This window comes from Medicago truncatula, chromosome 3 (genome assembly GCF_003473485.1).
Source record: "Medicago truncatula cultivar Jemalong A17 chromosome 3, MtrunA17r5.0-ANR, whole genome shotgun sequence".
Classification (NCBI taxonomy): domain Eukaryota; kingdom Viridiplantae; phylum Streptophyta; class Magnoliopsida; order Fabales; family Fabaceae; genus Medicago; species Medicago truncatula.
In genome coordinates, this window is record NC_053044.1 from 1,496,869 (window position 1) to 1,514,682 (window position 17,814).

The 17,814-nt window shown below is 31.4% G+C and overlaps 1 protein-coding gene across 2 annotated transcripts; it reads right to left on the bottom strand.

The window, feature by feature from the left end:
* Nucleotides 1-6,231: 6,231 nt before the first annotated feature.
* On the bottom strand, nt 6,232-11,767 carry LOC112419947 (QWRF motif-containing protein 7). Of its 2 annotated transcripts, none has more exons than XM_024778273.2 (5): nt 11,099-11,767; nt 7,959-8,195; nt 7,785-7,874; nt 7,405-7,515; nt 6,232-6,501 (listed from the first exon to the last, which is right to left on the bottom strand). In XM_024778273.2, the coding sequence occupies exons 1-5, from the start codon at nt 11,726-11,728 to the stop codon at nt 6,436-6,438; spliced, it is 1,134 nt and encodes a 377-aa protein (XP_024634041.1). In that variant the 5' UTR covers nt 11,729-11,767; the 3' UTR covers nt 6,232-6,435. The 2 variants fall into 2 exon arrangements, with proteins under 2 accessions (XP_024634041.1, XP_024634042.1); XM_024778274.2 differs by having other exon boundaries at nt 7,405-7,512; nt 11,099-11,760.
* Between the last annotated feature and the right edge of the window lie 6,047 nt (nt 11,768-17,814).

The window sequence follows — 17,814 nt, forward strand, 5'->3', positions numbered from 1 at the left end:
CTACCACCAAGAGGGGATGTGTTTTATTACACAATAACCACGATTATGATTTAAGAATTGTGGTCCTCTAATGCAATGTCATTACACCTACGCACCCTGAGTTTTGGTCATCGCAATCTACAATCTCTTCTGGAGACAACCTTGCCCACGAGCCCGTAGATATCTTGATTAAGCTTTCAATGAAAGTTATTGATTCCTTTGCATAACATGTACCACAATTCTTATCTTGATTGCGCATGGGCAACATCGCACCAACTTTGTGTTAATCTAACTCGAGAGCTAGATCCGACGTATCTTGCTCTACATATGTATGTTCTTTGCACAAGTTTTTCCTAATCTGCACAAAGTTGAGTTCTCTATTGCAAAAAAGATATGTCTTACATCGTGATAAGAGAGATAATATCTCCGATAAGACTTGAAATGTTTCAAGACCCTGTTAGTAAATCTTTTGAATTATCAGTGAGTCGCTCCACCTGTATCACAAGTTTCTGGTTCAATCTCTTGGCTCTAAGAATCTTCATTGATATCTTAGCACACTCTTTCTCCATTTTTCGTTCCACTTTTCTTCCCATACTGACTTGAGAAAAAAGGCAACATACTGACTTGATAAAAAAGGTAAAAGACTGAATTGATTTATATTTCATATTCATCATATGACCCATGTATGAAGAAAGTATTGGTTTTTTTTTTGTTGTTGTAACAATTTGCTGTGAAAATGTATTAGTTTGTTATGGTAAAGAAACATGAAAAATAGTTCTAAGATTTTCGCATTTGCCCATGGTATATGATGGTTCCCGAACAATGCCATTGACTATTTCTGAGGTTTCACTTTGGTCCCTTAACTAGCTTTTGCTCTGTTTGAGTCACTTGATTATATCTTTGTTACTCAAGAAGGTCCTTTCAACCCCATGTGTTTAAGGTAGACCAACATTATATGTGGTGCACCAAAAAATCTCATTAATTTTTTTAATCTTAACCGTTTGATCTATTTGAATTTTGTATATCTTCGTGACATCTTGAATTTTTTATATCTTCGTGACATCTTGAATTTTGTCACATGCAAGTAGACAATATATCTCCAAGTGTTTGGTCCTCATGAAAAACAGGTTTGGCAGCAATATAAAGTGCACTCTGATTATCACAATAGAGAACGAGAGGACGAGGTTAAGTAACAAGTAAATATAGTAAGAGATATATAAGTTAACACGTTTCAGCAACTAATGTCCGATATTCAACTTCAAATGATGATCTAGAAATGGTATTTTACTTTTTGGTTCTCTATGAAATGAGATAAGAACCAAAATGAAGCATGAGCCCGAGAAATATATCGTATAATAAATGCATACATTCCAACCTTCATTTGAGAAACCATGTAACTGTATACAATAGTCTAGTGGAAAAAAAAAGACCATCGACTAGCCAATGCTTAAGGTATTTGAAAACTCTACAAGCAGTACTACAATGAATATTTGTGGGTTTGGATAAGAATTAGCTAAGTTGTTAACTGATGAAGGTGATATCTAGTTATGTAATGTGAGATACTGAATTCAATGAATGAGTCTTTTGTAAGTAGGAATATCACCAATGGGTGTATTATCATCATTATGTAACTTGATAGAAGTATTAGAAGGTTTAGATGTAGGTTAAGATCCAAGTAATCTTCAGTCACCAAGTAAACCTAAGTAGTATTGTCCCATAAATTTATGTTCAGTTAGCTCTAATTTTATCCCCTCTAGTCTTACTACACATCCAACACAACTTCTTCATATCTATTATGCTTAATTTATGTTTGTGTTGGTTGTTTACCACCAAACATCATCAGTTTTATTGATGTTCGATAAAAATTTATTTCAACACGTGAGTAGTACTTTCGCATCACATAAAACACACGAGGCATTCCTCCATTTCAACCACCCATGCAAGGTTTGATGATTTACATCTCCTTTTATTTCTTTGTTGTTTTTCACTATAAACCCAAAATATTTAAACCATGCAACTTTTGATATGATATGATCTCCAACTTTTACCTCTAAGCTAGAAATGTTTCACCTCTTGTTAAAATTTTATTTCATATATTTTGTCTTTCTTCTACTCATGTGAAAGCCAAACGTTTTTTAAGATTTTCTCAAAGTATCTAACCTCAAAAGTAATTCTTCTCTCTACTCTCCAAGTAGGACTATATCTTCAAAACGCATACATCTTTGTGCTCGTTCTTGGATGTGTTTCGTAAGTTATTCCAAAACTAAGATGAAAAGATGAGGTCTTAATGTTGAACCTTAGTGCTATCCTATTATTATGAAAAAATCTTCGGGGTCTCCACTTTTTATGATATCACTAGATATGCATATTGAAAATTAAAATTTATAAACAAAGAAATGAAGAAAATTAACAAAAACATAAAATGTCAAGTTTAAAAAAAAAAGGTCAAATGCATCTAAAGGTCCTTTAAGTTTTTCGTTTTTCTCAAAGTGATCCTTTAAGTTTCAAAAGTACCAAACAAGTTCTTTTAGTTTTTGAATCGTTTCAAAGAAGTCCTATTGTTACCATAGTTGGTAATTGCTTCCTTGAACTCATCTTTAGTATCAAATCTGGCTCCTAACACCCACTTAAAATTAGTCATCTTTTTAGGCATGGCAAATGGTGGATAATGCTCTTTGTTGCTATCATCTGAATCATCACCATCATCCTCTAAAAGGACTTGTTTGAAACGATTCAAAAACTAAAAGGACTTGTTTGAGACTTTTAAAACTTAAAGGACTTGTTTGGGAAAAACGGAAAACTTAAAGGACCTTTAGATGCATTTGACCAAAAAAAACTATATACTTGCATAATTTAATGCCTTGAAAAATAAATAAAAATATTCCCTATATAAAAATATCGTCAATTGGTAAATGTAAAATAATTTTTTAGAGAAGGAAAGTTTCAAATATGCTAAAGTAATAACGCGATACCATTTTTTTAATTTTTTGTCAAGCTTTTCTTCCTTTTAGTCAAAGAATACATATGACCTAATCCAACGGACTATATTCAGGTATACTAAGATGTCAGATACAAAGTATCCATTTTTTCTTTATAAAGGTTTGAAAATCTTACAACTTCACCACACAAACAAAAAAATAGAGAGAGCAAAGGGGGTGGAAGTGTAGGATTTTCTCCAACTATGGAGAACAATGGTAGAGTGTGTCGTATTTGTCAGAGGTCATTTTCCAATGGGAAAGCTTTGAGAGGACATATGAAATCCCACTATGCCAAATTACCAATCCCTCCAAAACTCCCAATCAACAACCAAGTATCTGAATACTCACTTGAGTTGGCCAAACATCCAACTCATTCTATCTCTACATCTTCACCATCAATTATTAATCCAAGAAATAACTCTATACACAATCTTCAATCTTTGAAAGGGAACTTCAATTGTACCCCGTCAAACTTTGGTAGGAATAGTGTGTTTGAGTTTTATCCAACAAACCCAACTAAAAAAAGATCAAAACGCAAACCAAGACAATTTCATATGGCTGAAGAAAAAGAAGAGAATACACAATTTAACATGGTTGAGGAAAAAGAAGAGAACACACAATTTAATGTGGCTGGAGAAAAAAAAGATAATACACAATTAAATTTAGTGTATAGTGATTTGGATATAGAAGTTGCTGAAACACTAAGTGTTATTTGTAAGAAAGAATGGAATCAACAGTAAGTGTTAAATTTAGAGAGTTGGATTAACAATTGATGGTGCCGGATGGTACCGGTTATTTACAAGCAGTAATCAATCTCACCCATTGATTTGATATCGGATGGTGTCGGTTACACCACTCGTAAATAAGTGGTATACAATCTCGGATTATAACTTATTTTTGCTCTGTTTGAGTCACTTAATTATATCTTTGTTACTCAAGAAGGTACGTGTTTAAGGTAGACCAACATTGTAGGTGGTGCACCAAAGACCTCATTATTTTTTTTTAAATTTTAACCGTTTGATCTATTTATGAAAAAAGAAACTATTGGATTTTAGATGTCTACTATACTACCTTCGTCCCTAATTATAAGACTCTTTTGAGAATTTTTTTTGTCCCTTTTTATAAGACCCCTTTTCTATTTCCAACTACATTAATTATTTCTTTACATACATGCCCCTATTTATTATACATCTTTTTCTTCAATCAGCAATAAATAGAATGTTGAAAACATAAGCCAACCCTCTTTCTTAAAGGCTAAAATTGTAAAAACAATAGTAATTACAAACATATTTAATACAAATATCCACTATCTTAATTCCCGTTATTTTTTCAAAAGGGTCTTATAATTAGGGACAGATGTAGTATGTAATAGTGCACATTCACCACCTAATGCTTTCCCCTTTTCTTCATCTTCATTCCTGTTCTTTTTCATGTTCATCATTCACTTTCATGAATCTTCAACACAAAAACACAGTGAAAAATCAATGACATAACTCAATCAATAGCCAATTTTTCAATAAAATGTTTTAAAATTAATAAGAAAAACAATAGCAATTTAAAAAAATTGAAGGAAAAAAAACCCACCCCATTAATACAAACCTAAACCAAACCAGCCCAGAAATAACCCAGAAACAATAATTATCAAAAATCAAACTTTTATTGAACAAAAATTTAAAAAAGATTACAACTAAAAAGGCTAATAATGTTCGCTCTTGTAGATATCCACTTCAACAATAACATCAAATCAAAAAGAATTTTGTAGAAATCTTGCGTTTCAGGTAATAGATAATGAAGCTCTTTATTAATTTGGTGAAACCTAATGCAAATGAGCAAGAGAAATAGGTGACGCCGCAAAAGCAGATGAAAGCTAAAACCTCCATGATCTTTAGTTTGTATGAAAACTGAGAAATGAATGTGGAGCTATCTGTTGATTTGGTTCTTGGGTTTTGAGCACTTGTGTTTTTTGAGATCAAAATGGTGATTTTTGAGTGGAAAATTGGCTATTGACGATGTTATGCCATTGATTTTCAGTTTTTTTTGGTTGGTTTTTGTGTTGAAGATTCATGAAGATTATATGAAGATTTATGATAAACACGAAGAAGAAGAAAAGTGAAATAAAATTAGGTGGTGATATTACATACTAGCGAAAAGACGGGAATTCACGTGCTCGACTTTCCGCTCTTTTTATTGCGTTAACATTTAAAAATTTTGAACTGGTTTTTTTTTTTTATAAAATTTTTATTTTGATTAAATATAAAAATATAAATACTTTTTGCTTTCAAATTATCACAAATCAAACTAATCATGATTATCTATTTCAATGACACCAATAATATAACAAAAAATATTTATTCTTATTTTTTTAATGACATTAACAATAATCTTCATTATAGAAAAAATTGTTTAATGTTATAATTGGAATAATGAAAAAATAAGTATAAATATACTGATTTAGTTTATTACACTTTTTAAAGGATAAGGAAAAAAGGACACACACACACTCATATCGTATTTGTTACACTTTTATTTTAATATTTGAATTTACTCTTATCTATTTTAATATTTAAATTTACTCTTATTTTCATATTTAAAACTAGTTAAAAGACTAAAGAGAAACCTTAAAAATAGTTAAGGGACCAAAACAACAATTTAGCCTATTTCAAATGACGTAATATATGATATGATGATGGAAAAATCAAGATCGATGAAATTGTAAAATATTCTCTTAAAAACTTCATTTAAAACATTTTGTATCACCATATTTTAAACGAAATACTTTGAGAACCAATATATTGTCATATTCTAAAAGGTTAATGTATGTTTACTCCCTATAATACTAGTGGTTTCTGGTTTACTAATTTCTTAAATTTCAACCCTGTAATTTGAATATTTTTTAGTTTTGGAATTTCAAAATTTAAGGTGTTTTCACCCCTTGTAATTTGAGCGAATTTTGATTTACCCCATGTGATATCATCGATTTTGTAATGTAAAAATTCATGAAGGTCTAAAACCAAAGAATTAATTTGTTTTTAGAAGAGTAAACTAGAAAACATTAATATTACAGCAGTAAACATGTATTAACCCTGTTCTAAAATTGTGGGAAGAAATATGCAAAATAGTAAAAATAGGGAGATGAAATATATAATCAAGTCAAATTTTAAATACGAAGTTGTTAAAAAAAGAAATTAGACTATGAAGTCAATCGATTTTATGGGAAGCATTAGCCTTTCCGTATTAGTTTTCATCTTTGTCATGAGAATGTTTGAGAGTAATGTCGTTAAATTCCACAAATTCATGTAACTATTGTAGGGTGCGCTCACAACATTTTGATTATTCACAGAATTGTAGCACTACTGCCTAACACATTCTTTTTGGTACACTACCTAACACATTTTTATCGATCATTAGAAAAATATTTGTCCTTAAACACATGAAATAAGATCTCATTTCAAATACATGATTGAACAATGCTACAGGTTTAGTTGCCAGCATCAGACCCCATGTTTGTTTGAATAAGATGCACTTGAATGCCAATTTCCTTTTCCTGCAATTAAGTATATGTAAAATTATTGTTTATCTTTTAGCAAAAAATGCTACATTTGTAAGTTAGAATATAAAACTTCAAAACAACTAAGTGAATAGATGGATAGAATATTGAGTGTGTAATTGTACTTTAACAAAAGAATACTCTAAAACTCCCCTAAAAGGGGAAGAAAAAAAATACTCTAGGGCTCTAGTTGCGAGTTTGTAGGAGAGGGGGAGGGGAAGGAAGGGTTTAAAAAAAAGAAGGAGAAGTGGAAAGAATAGAGAGCTTTAGAAGAGGACTTTGAGCGGTTTAGTTTTCTTCATAATATAAAATTTCTCTAATTTAGTGGAAAAAAAAATTGTGAAAACACAATGTTTCTAAACATGACCATGGAACATTCAATTTACACATCATATGTGGGATGATTTGAGGAGATGAGTTCGATGCGGCGTCCGGTTAGATGACTTGAAACAAAGACGAGTTCTGCAAGTTTGTGTAAAATGATTGAAAAGAGGAGCACGTGATGATCATTTAATCTCATCCCTTCATTTTAATCATACGGTTGATATGTCTTCCTCTCACTCTCATATATGGACACTCTTTCTCACTAGATATGCTCCATATATATATAATTATACATACACACACAAGTATACAATTATTAAATACCTCTAGATATTACTCCCTCCGTTCTAAATTATAAGCAAAATTGATTTTTTAGGTTCATTCGATTAATGATGTATGTGGTTCACATACAATATTAATTGAATGAACCTAAAAAATTAAATTTAGTTATAATTTGAAATGGAGGGAGTAATATTTTGAGAATAATAAGTCTCAAATTTAATTCGTTCTAGATGCTAATTAAAAATAAAATTGAAAATAATATTGAATGAGAAAGAAGGAAATAGGAAGACTGACTAGTAAATAAGTAATAATAGGAACAATGCCCACAAGTTCATGCAAGCACTCTTCTTCTTGTCTTGATGTGGTGGTTAGTTCTGTAACTTGATAAAGAATTCTCTCAACCTGCTGAAGTAGCATCAATCATTACTTGTCTTCAAAATTGCAATTTATTTTAATCAAGACATGCAATATTATTATATTAATATTAAATTTACATTTACATACAATTAGTATGGTACAACTTCTTTACTATGATTTACAATTTGATTTTTTCCTACATTCTTTTTTGTGAATGTATTACTTTGACGTATAGGAAAAATTGAAAACTAAGCACTATATAGGTTTTTGGTGGTACAAAACATAAGCTAAAATTATTAAAATGAGGGAAAAAGAACCTGAGGCTGATATTTCATGATCAATGGCTCAAAACTATCCATGACTTTAGTGGCTGTGTTCAAGGCTTCAGAGATGGCATCTGTGTCTACCTGTAAAGAGAATTAAATTAGAAGAAAGTATCCATTTTTTTTATTCTTTTTTATGAGTTATGTACACAAATATAGTAGCATTACCTTGAGACCATGAGTTAAGGGCACGATGGTGGATAATGCTAACAACTTCTTTGTTAATTTGTCTATTGATTCTTGATTCTTTCTTTCCAATTTTTTCCATTCAATTAGAAGGGAGAGTTGACCAATCAGAATATGTTGAAGCTTGATCGTATGTTTGACCTTTTGTACTTCTATTCTCTTTTGTATTATGATCTTTCTTAGCATTAGGATTCCAAGCCATACAGAAAACAAGTTTATCTGAAATTTAAGGAAAAAGTAACAGTAGAGAAAATTAAACTCGATTAGAAAGAGTAAAGTGCCAAGAAGAAGGATAACACATGCTATTTTATTATCATGAGTTTTTTAAATATTTAATTTATACTCTTAAAAGTCTTAATTAAACAATAGTAAACTCATTCACTATCTATTATCATTGGCCCATCTGAGGGAGTCTCACTGCGTTGAATCATCACATTGAGCTAAAAGTAACTATCAAGTAAATTGGACACTACATCTTCACCCAAAAAATTTAAGACATTGGGTTTATAGGTCCTCTCGGTTATATCTTGCTCAACTTCAAGTCTTCTGTTCAGTGTGAGATTTTAACTCACACATTTGACACATCACAACATCTCTCCCTCAAGTGTGAGACTCTCCACGTTTTTGATCCAACACCAAGAACCTCTCCCGCTCCCTCATCAAGTCAAAGCAAGGTTCTGATTCAACTCTCGGGCAATGAGGGAGAGTCTCACTGGATTAGATCCTCACAATGGACTAAAAACAACAACACAAGTGAGATTGAACACAACATCTTTACCCAAAATCTTAAGACATTGAATTTATGGATAATAATATACAAATTTCCCAATTCTAAATAAGTGTACAATTTTAAGTCTTTGTGTAGCTTTTATTAATAAGAGATGTCTTCCATCTCCTTGTTGTGTTTTATTGCCTCTCTTATCAATCGCTTTAAAATAAGAGAGTCGTGGATATGTATTCTCCACCTGTTTTATAATATTTGTCGTTTTTAGAATAAATTTGTTTTACTTTACTTGTCACTTTCCAATTTCAATGCAACATTAATTATTGGTTTGTCAATAACATCCTTACCTATCTACCGTAGAGGGAAATTATATAATTAAATAATAAATGGTGAAGAGAATTATAGAAGAAACACAAATAATTTTATCAAAAATAACAAAATTTATTTGATTTCTTAGTATGTGTAAATTTGATTTGATTTCTTAGTATGTGTAAATTTCTCAAATGCGACACGTATTATGAAACAGAAAGAGTATCAATCACAAGGTTGTCGACTATCGTGCATGTTATGCTTTTTCTTTACCTACAACTATCCTTTACTTTAATCATCTTTCGTTGGATTGCGTTAACCTTTTATGACATAGTTGTGTTAGTATTTTCTTTGATCATCATGTTGAAAACAAGTGTACATTTTTAATTTATCTAAATATTATTTATCAAATGTACGTGTCTCAAAAAAGATAGTAAAAATATAATATAAATAATAAATAGTAGGAAAAAATATTTGTATTATAAAAATAGTATATCATAAAAATATGATTAAACTTTAATTACATTTTATTACCTTTTACTATTTTATAAAAATATTCCTTCAAAACATAATTTATAAAAATATTCTAAACACTATAAAAATATTCCTTCAAAAACTATTTTAAAAAAATATTCTAATAACTTGACCCAAAAAGATTCTAAAAATATTAAAATCACATTCAATATAGTCAAATACTTTTGTTGACTAAAGTCAAATACTTATTATCTACTATAATATATGTTTCAATATGTAATTAATATTTTATGTATTAAAACGAATTAAAGAAAATACCTATATATGCCCCATTCATGCATCTGTACAATTTGTAAAAGAAAAATTATTTCAATATAATCATTTGATACTATATATATTATATATATACCCATTCATGCATCTGTACAATTTGTTTTGAGGAATTGCATTAAACTAGTCAAAGATGAATATATAGTTAAAATTAAATTAACTTTGAATTGAAAGTTTTTGTAAAATTTTTTTTTTTTGAGAGAAAAGATTTTGTAAAATTATATATATATATATATATATATATATATATATATATATATATATATATATATATACACTTGCACCTGTACATAAATTTATCGGTATTTTCTTTACAATTTAAAGTTTTTTTTCTGATTAAAAAAATATTTAAGAAAGAAAAAAACTAGGCACATAAACCTAGGCCAGGAAAGAGAGAAAATTAAAAAAAAATAAAAATTAAAGAGCTTATCATAAAATATAAATAAGAGCTATTAGAACAATTAAATATTTAATAAAAAATAAATACGGTATTTTTTTGTGGTGGCCGAGTTTTGAACCTCAGACCTTGCATATATTATACATTGTCCCTATCAACTGAATATAAATACGGTATAATAATATGATAAATAAGTTTAAGAAGTCCTCATGAGCCTAGCTCATTTGGTAGGAACAACTCATAATATATACAAGGTTCGAACCTTGGACACAAAAAAAAAAAAAAATTATTTCCTTTGAAGAAAATAAGTTCGAACCTCGGAATATAAATGTTTGAAATGGATTTTAGCTCCATTTGCAAATATCATTTATATACTAAAATTTTAATAATGGAAATCTTCATTTTAAAAAACATAAAGAAAGGAAGATTGTCTCTACTTATTTAACACTCAAATACCATACTAGTTTTTGTTTTGTTAACGATATCCATTTTTCTTTGTTGCCCATGTGGTTTTGGCTCTTGGCAAAAGTTTGACTTTGGGACACAAGTTGTTGCCATTTTTCATATATAACTGATAATATAATATAGAGACTACTATATATATGTTAAACAAAATTTGTAATAACTTAGTATTTTAATTTGTATATGATTTTTATAAGAAATATGTTTGTATGGTTGGCCTCTATAATGTGAAAAAACATAGAAATGTATTTAACCAATTTCTTTCGTTGAGAAAATAGAAAAAATGTTCATGAAACATAGTGATAAAGCGAATTGAGGGTTTAAAAAGAGAAATATAAGGGTGGAAGAAATAATATTATACTTCAATTTTCCTACTAACATTTCAAACAAAAAATTACTAATATTTTTCATTAGAAAAAAAAATACCTCAGCTGCATTTTTTACCCTAGCCATGGAAGTATCAGCTCTAGCATTAATAAATCTCCATTGCAAAAGTCTGTTATGCAAAATCTTGAACTTATGATACACTTCTTCTTGCATGGATGACACTTTCCTTTGTTTGAAGTAATTCAAGACTTTATTGACACTATTACCAACTCTACCACCACCATTGCCACCGTTGCTTCCGACTGCTTTAGGCGGTGACTCTGACCAAATCGGAGAGCCAAGGGATTTCCTTCCCGGTGAAAGCGCCCACGCCGAAGGCAATGTGGTCCTCTTTGAAGCTCCATTACGATCAGGGCTAACCCCGTATTGTAATAACTTGCTACTTTTCTTCTTATCAAGAAACTTTGCATTCCCTTCGTTGTTTTCAGTTCTTATTTTCGATGTTGATTTTGAACGGTGACTATTGGTTAATTTTTCACCAGAGCTGAACCTCCGTGAGGTTCTTTCTGGGGTGGTTATACTCGCAAGGCTCCCACTGCTTTGAGTACGGACAAGCCGTCGTGATGGCGGCACCACCGTGAGTTGGCTGCGGCCGGAAAGAGTGCGAGCATTTTTCTCCATGAATGATAAATGTGTATGACTTAGATAGGAAACGGTATACATATACATGAAGAGAAGAGGTAGGAGTTATATTTTTTTCTTTCTTATTTTGACAATAAGAGTTAGGGTTTAGAAGTTGAAAGCACGTAGGATACACTAAGGAAATGGAATAATTGACCCCACGCCATATATACATGCAAAAAGTGTAAGCACGTATTTGTTGAAAGTTCAACGGGACATGTCTTTTCTTATTTGCTAAAGATATTTATATGCATGTGGCCTGTTAATGGTGGGTAGTATTCTTAAGTGACAATTAACTGTTGACTAATTTCTAACTAACTCTCTCTACCTATTAAAGTCAAGTTTGAATATATATATATAATACTAACAACTTTAGTAATACTACATGCAAAAAAAAAAAAAAAAAAATTCTAGTGATAATGTGCATATATATTAATATGAGAGAGTCCCTAACGCCAACTTGCAATGCCGGTGTTTTTAGATTGGACATCTTAAATTGGGTTTGAATTCGAGATTTTATGTTGTTTGTACGTTTTATTTATCAAAAAAAAAAAATGTTGTTTATATGTTGTAGGTGTTACTTGTTACTTGGTTATAGACCGACTAACGAATATAGAGAAATGTCAGCAACGCATATTCTAACACACAATTTTCAACACACTCTTTGATTGGTTGAAATTCATATGAGACCCACATGATTTGGTGGAACCCATGTAAATTTAGTGGAACCATATGAATTTAAACCAATCAAGAAGAGTGTGTTGAAAAGTGTTTGTTAGAATGTGTGTTGTTAGCATTCTTCAACGAATATATATAGCATGCAAAGAAAAAGACTACAATACGACAAGGTTCGAATACCATCTGAGAGAGTCTATAAGAAATTAAAAATAAAGATTTGTTATTGCAATATTTACGGTAATAATGTGGTTATTAACAACAATTTAAAATGGATTATTTGGTTTTTGAAAACTTGTACGCCATTTTCAGCACCTTGAAATGGAGTAGGTGAACGTTGGTTCAACTGGTAAGTAGTTGACTCGTACTTTACAATGGTGACCAGTTCAACTTCTACTTTTAGCACGAGGATCTCTTTGGTCGATGATTTGTAAGTATCTTTGTAATTAAGTGCTCTCTTAACCTTGATGTCTGACTTGGTTAGTTTCCGAAATCCAACTCACCTAAAATTTTCATAGAGACCCTTGTGATAGATATATGATAGATTGGTGATGTGATATGAACGTAACTATAGATATAAAAGGTGTTTGAGTTGGTGGTGAAGACAACTATTGTGTACACATATGTTCCTATTTTAATAAACAGCAATGCAATATATTGCGAGAAAAAACATCCCGAATTGATCCCGATGCTGCTTTAGCAACGGGAGATGAAAGTTATAATTTAAGTATTTGTGACGATTTTAGAGACGGACTCAAATATTTTCCGTCTCAACATAACTAGCTTTATAATTATTGGTACAAAAGGACATTTCGAGACGGAATTTGAAGAAGATTTTTTCCGTGCCAAATATATTATGTCGCTATTTTCGTCACTAAGTGGTCAGGTAATTATTAAAATAGTCAAACTTTTGATAATGACGGAAATAATTCATCTCTGACTATGTCCGTCTCTATATGCCGAGTCTAATGAAGTTTTTTATTTTTCATCCATTCTCTTTCATTACCTGTCCATAATTGTTTTAAAGAGCCCGCCCAACTCAAGCCTTTTGGTTTACAATTTTTTTTTCTTTAATAATTTAATCGTACCTGATTATAAAATGATTGTCGTGAGTGGTGGAATGTTTCAATGATAACTGAAACGGCGGAGGGTGTATATAGAGCTGTTAAAACGGGCGGCCCGACCCGTTTAGGGCCGGCCTTAACGAGCTTCGGGCTTTATCGGGCCAGGCCAAAAAGCTCAGTTGAAAAACGGGCTTGAAATATGCTACCTGAGCCCGGCCCTACACGGGCCGCGGGCTTAACGGACCGGCCCGTATTAAAAATTATATATATTTTTTTTTAAAAAAGTACTATAAAATACTCCTATTAATTTTTTTTATAAATAATATTTTTAATATGTTTAAATAATGCCTAGAACAAAAATAAATCATAAACATTTTCGTACAAACGTCGTAAACTAAAACGGCGAGGAAAACAATTTAAAATAAATTAGATACGTTATGGTTATAGATATTTATATATTCGATCTTTAAAATTATAAATAACGAAACGAGTAAATATAATTTTATATTACATGTATATTTGTATTAATTTATTGAAATTTCACTTTTATTTATTACTTTGATAATCAAATAAGTAAAGAATTATTTAAAAAATATATCTAATTTATATGATTTTTTTTGTTATTCGGGATAGCGGGCTACCCTCGGCCCGTTCGGGCTAGCCCTAACGGATAGCGGGCTTTTTAGGGCCGGGCTAAAAAGCTCTATTAAAATTCGGGCTCAATATTTAAGGCCCAAGCCCTATATTTAATCAGACTAAACGGGCCGGCCCATACGGCCCGGTCCGTTTTGACAGCTCTAGGTGTATACCTGCAGACACTCTGATGTTCAAATCAGTATTATATCAAAATGGGGTCTAATCCTATCTTGTGTTCTGGGTGTATTTACTAGAAGAGGCAATTATAATTATTCTCCTTTATTATTTCTTAAAAAAAATTATTCTCCTTTATTTTTGCACGTTACAGTACCTCTCCATAGCGTCTTTTCAAACAGTTGCCTTACCTGCCTTTCCTTATTTGGTTCCTCTACGACGGTACGACCCATAATTTCAGATAAATAGGTTGACTAAATTAATACGTCTTTAAAACTGCATTTCGTTTTTGTCCTCCACAATAATCACCAGTTTAATTTCCTACTAATTCCACTTTATTTCCTTTAGTGTGTAATGCGGTTTTACTTCTCCTTATGTTTGTTCTCATCTCCTTTAAAACCCTTCTTTAAATAAGTTATAAGTCTTGTTCCAAACTTGTGTAGCTTTAAATGTTGAACCCAACATTTAGTGCGGCTTTGCAATGTACTATTAGGAAGGAAAGCGTTTAAGGTAAGAGTTTTTTTCCATACGTCCATGATATATTTGAAAAGAAAAATAATTAAAATATTTAATTAAGACTTTTATCATGACCCATATGATATTTTTGTATAAGATTGTGATATTTGATATTTATTATGTTTTATATGTTTTGTGATGTTTGAGAATAAAAAGATGTAATTTGTTTTACGAGTTAATTGTGTGGTTGCCTTAGTGGTTGAGTTTTATTTTGCATTTGCCTAAGTGGCTAGAATATATATTTTGAAATTCATTATATTTCAAAGCCTCTGTGGCTGGTTTCATTATCATACATTTGCATAGCATGTGTGGCTTGTTTAGCCTTTGTGGCTCATTTTAGCATGTGTGGCTTGTTTAACCTATGTGACTCGTTTTACCCTATGTGGCTCATTTAGCCTATGTGGCTTGTTTATATCTGGATCATGTAGTACTTAAGAGCATACATCTAATGCATAATTTTATTTGCGTTCTTTTCTTATAATATGGCTTGAATGTATTTTTATTTCTTTTTAATCGAGAGGTTTTTTATTATCTATTTTAGGGCATTGTTTCTTGTGCTTTGAGTATGAACTAATTTGGATAAGGAAATTGACTCTTACATTAATATAATGATGTAAGTACCAAAGATGAAATATGAAGGTTGATGTGTGATAAAACGCTTACGGGGAACATTGAATTTTTCAATGAAAAAGAAGACTAGTTTTTATTTAGTTGTAATTTTAATTTAAATATTTTAGAAATTTACTATAGAGTTTATATTTATTCCATTAAGAATTTGAGTAAACAATTTTTTTTAAAAGCCTCATTTTTCAAAAGAGTATATATTTTTAAGTAATGTCCTTGATAAAATTCGGGGCGTTACACATAACAATTTTTTTTTAAAAGCTTCATTTTTCAAAAGAGTTAATGTTTTGAAGTAATGTTCTTGATAAAATTCGGGGTGTTACACATAACAGGTTTGCTTTTCTCAACATTCTTGTTTATTTCCTGTGTTTTGATCGTTTTTGTTTTGTTGAAAATTGTAAATTGCATGCTATGGTTATGGTTACTCCGGTTGCGGTGGTTTCCGCCTTTAGTGGTGACGGTTTCCACTGTACATAAGTAGTTTTAGGACTTAGAGTCTATGCTTTGTTGTTTTTGGGAAACCACTGGTGATGGGTTGTGACTTATCAATAAGTTCACATTGTTGCCACCGTAAAGATGTTGCACCGTCGTAGAAGGGGTGGGTTTCACCATTTTTTTTCTTTTTCTTTAGAAAGCTGCCAACTTTTATTATTTTTCTCCGATCTGTTTCATTAGTGACGATGCTTGATCCCTTCCTTGTCACGATCAATCTGACAGGTGAACAAAGGAAGGATCTAAATGTTAGGTTCATTTTTTTCTCTTCCTTCTCTTTCAGGTTTGATATGGCTAACAATCCCAATGGAGATGAGGTTGTGGAGTCCGGCCATTCCTAGATAAGAGATTAGCCCCTGGAGTCAGTATAGTCGTTTGCGTCGAACAGAATGGCAGAGATTCCTTTCAGTTTTGTGGGGAAGAGTAAGGACGTGGAATTTGTTCTCCCGAGCACTTCAGATCTAGTGTGTTCGCCTTATCCAGAAAATAAGTTTCCCATGTACGAAGTGGTTTTCAAAGATATGGAGTTCAAACTCCCTTTTTCCAACTTTCATCGGAGTGTGCTCTGATGGACGAAATTGTCCCCTTCCCTACTGCACTCGAACTCTTATGCCTTTATGAAGTCTTTGAGCTAGTTTTCTAACAGCTGCAAATCGCCCCCTCTAATAACGTATTTTTCGCCAAAACAAGAAGATACTAAAGTCTTTTGGAAAGCATAGCCATCTCCTCAGCTTCTAGATCTTCTTCAGAACCTCCAGAAGAAGACTCGTCTTCAGATTCATCAGCTTTGAGAGCTTTTGACGAGAACTTATAAAATCTTCAAGAATGGGTGTATTTAGATCTCTAGCTTCTTCAATAGTTGTCACCTTATGTTTCCACTTAGCAGGTAAGCTCCTTAGAATTTTCTTCACATGATCAGCACCTACATAACTTTTCTTCAAAATCTAAAGTCCAGATGTTAGAGTCTGAAACCTTGAGTACATAACCTCAATGCTTTCATTCTGAACATTTCATATTGCTGAACAAGCATAGTAGCTTTAGCTTCTTGAACCTTCTTATTGCCTTCATAGTTAGAACATAAGGACTTGAACATAACTTTAGTAGTAGATTTTTCACTCATCTTCAAGTATTCTTTGTGAGGTAATGCAACAACAAGAATTCCTCTGATCTTGTGATGTTTCTTGTAGAGCTTCTTCTGAGCAACATTGTGTTTCTTTCTATCAATAGCTACACCTTCTTCATCCAAAGTAAGATCAACATCATCTTCGAGAATATCCCATAACTCTTCATTTATGCCAATAATGTGACTGTACATTTTGCTTTTTCACCAAGAAAATGTATCAGGATCACCATTGAACATAGGTGGCTTGTGGGAACTAGATGACTTATCATCAGTACCATAATCATATGATACATCAGCTCCAGGAATTTTAGAATCAGCACTAGCACACATGTTTTTCTCAGATCTTTTCTGTTTCACTATTAAGTGCTAGAACAACATAACTTGGTGCTTTGGTACCAACTGAAGGTGAGACAAATACAGGAAGGGGGTTGGATTGTGTTAGCTTTTTCTTCAATATTAACTAAGTCCAAAGTTCAAAATCTGATAGATTTCAGAGTCAAATGCAGTGGATATAAAAGAGATAGAGAGATAGAGAAGAAAAAGTCACAAGCAATTATCATGGTTTCTTCCACAATCAAGAATTAGTCTAGTCCCCCTTGCACTTCCAAAGATATTTTTCACTATAATCATGCAAGATTACAATTGCTCAAGCACACAAGCAAGAGACTTCCTAAACAAACAAATTACAAAGAATAAGTTTGGTTGAACACTTGATATACAATCAGTGGTGTTCACAATATAAAACAGTTCAGACTCTAAGACTTAAGAATTTGTAAGATATGAAAGTTGATAAGAAATTCTAAGTGATTTGATGAACAATGATTTTGACA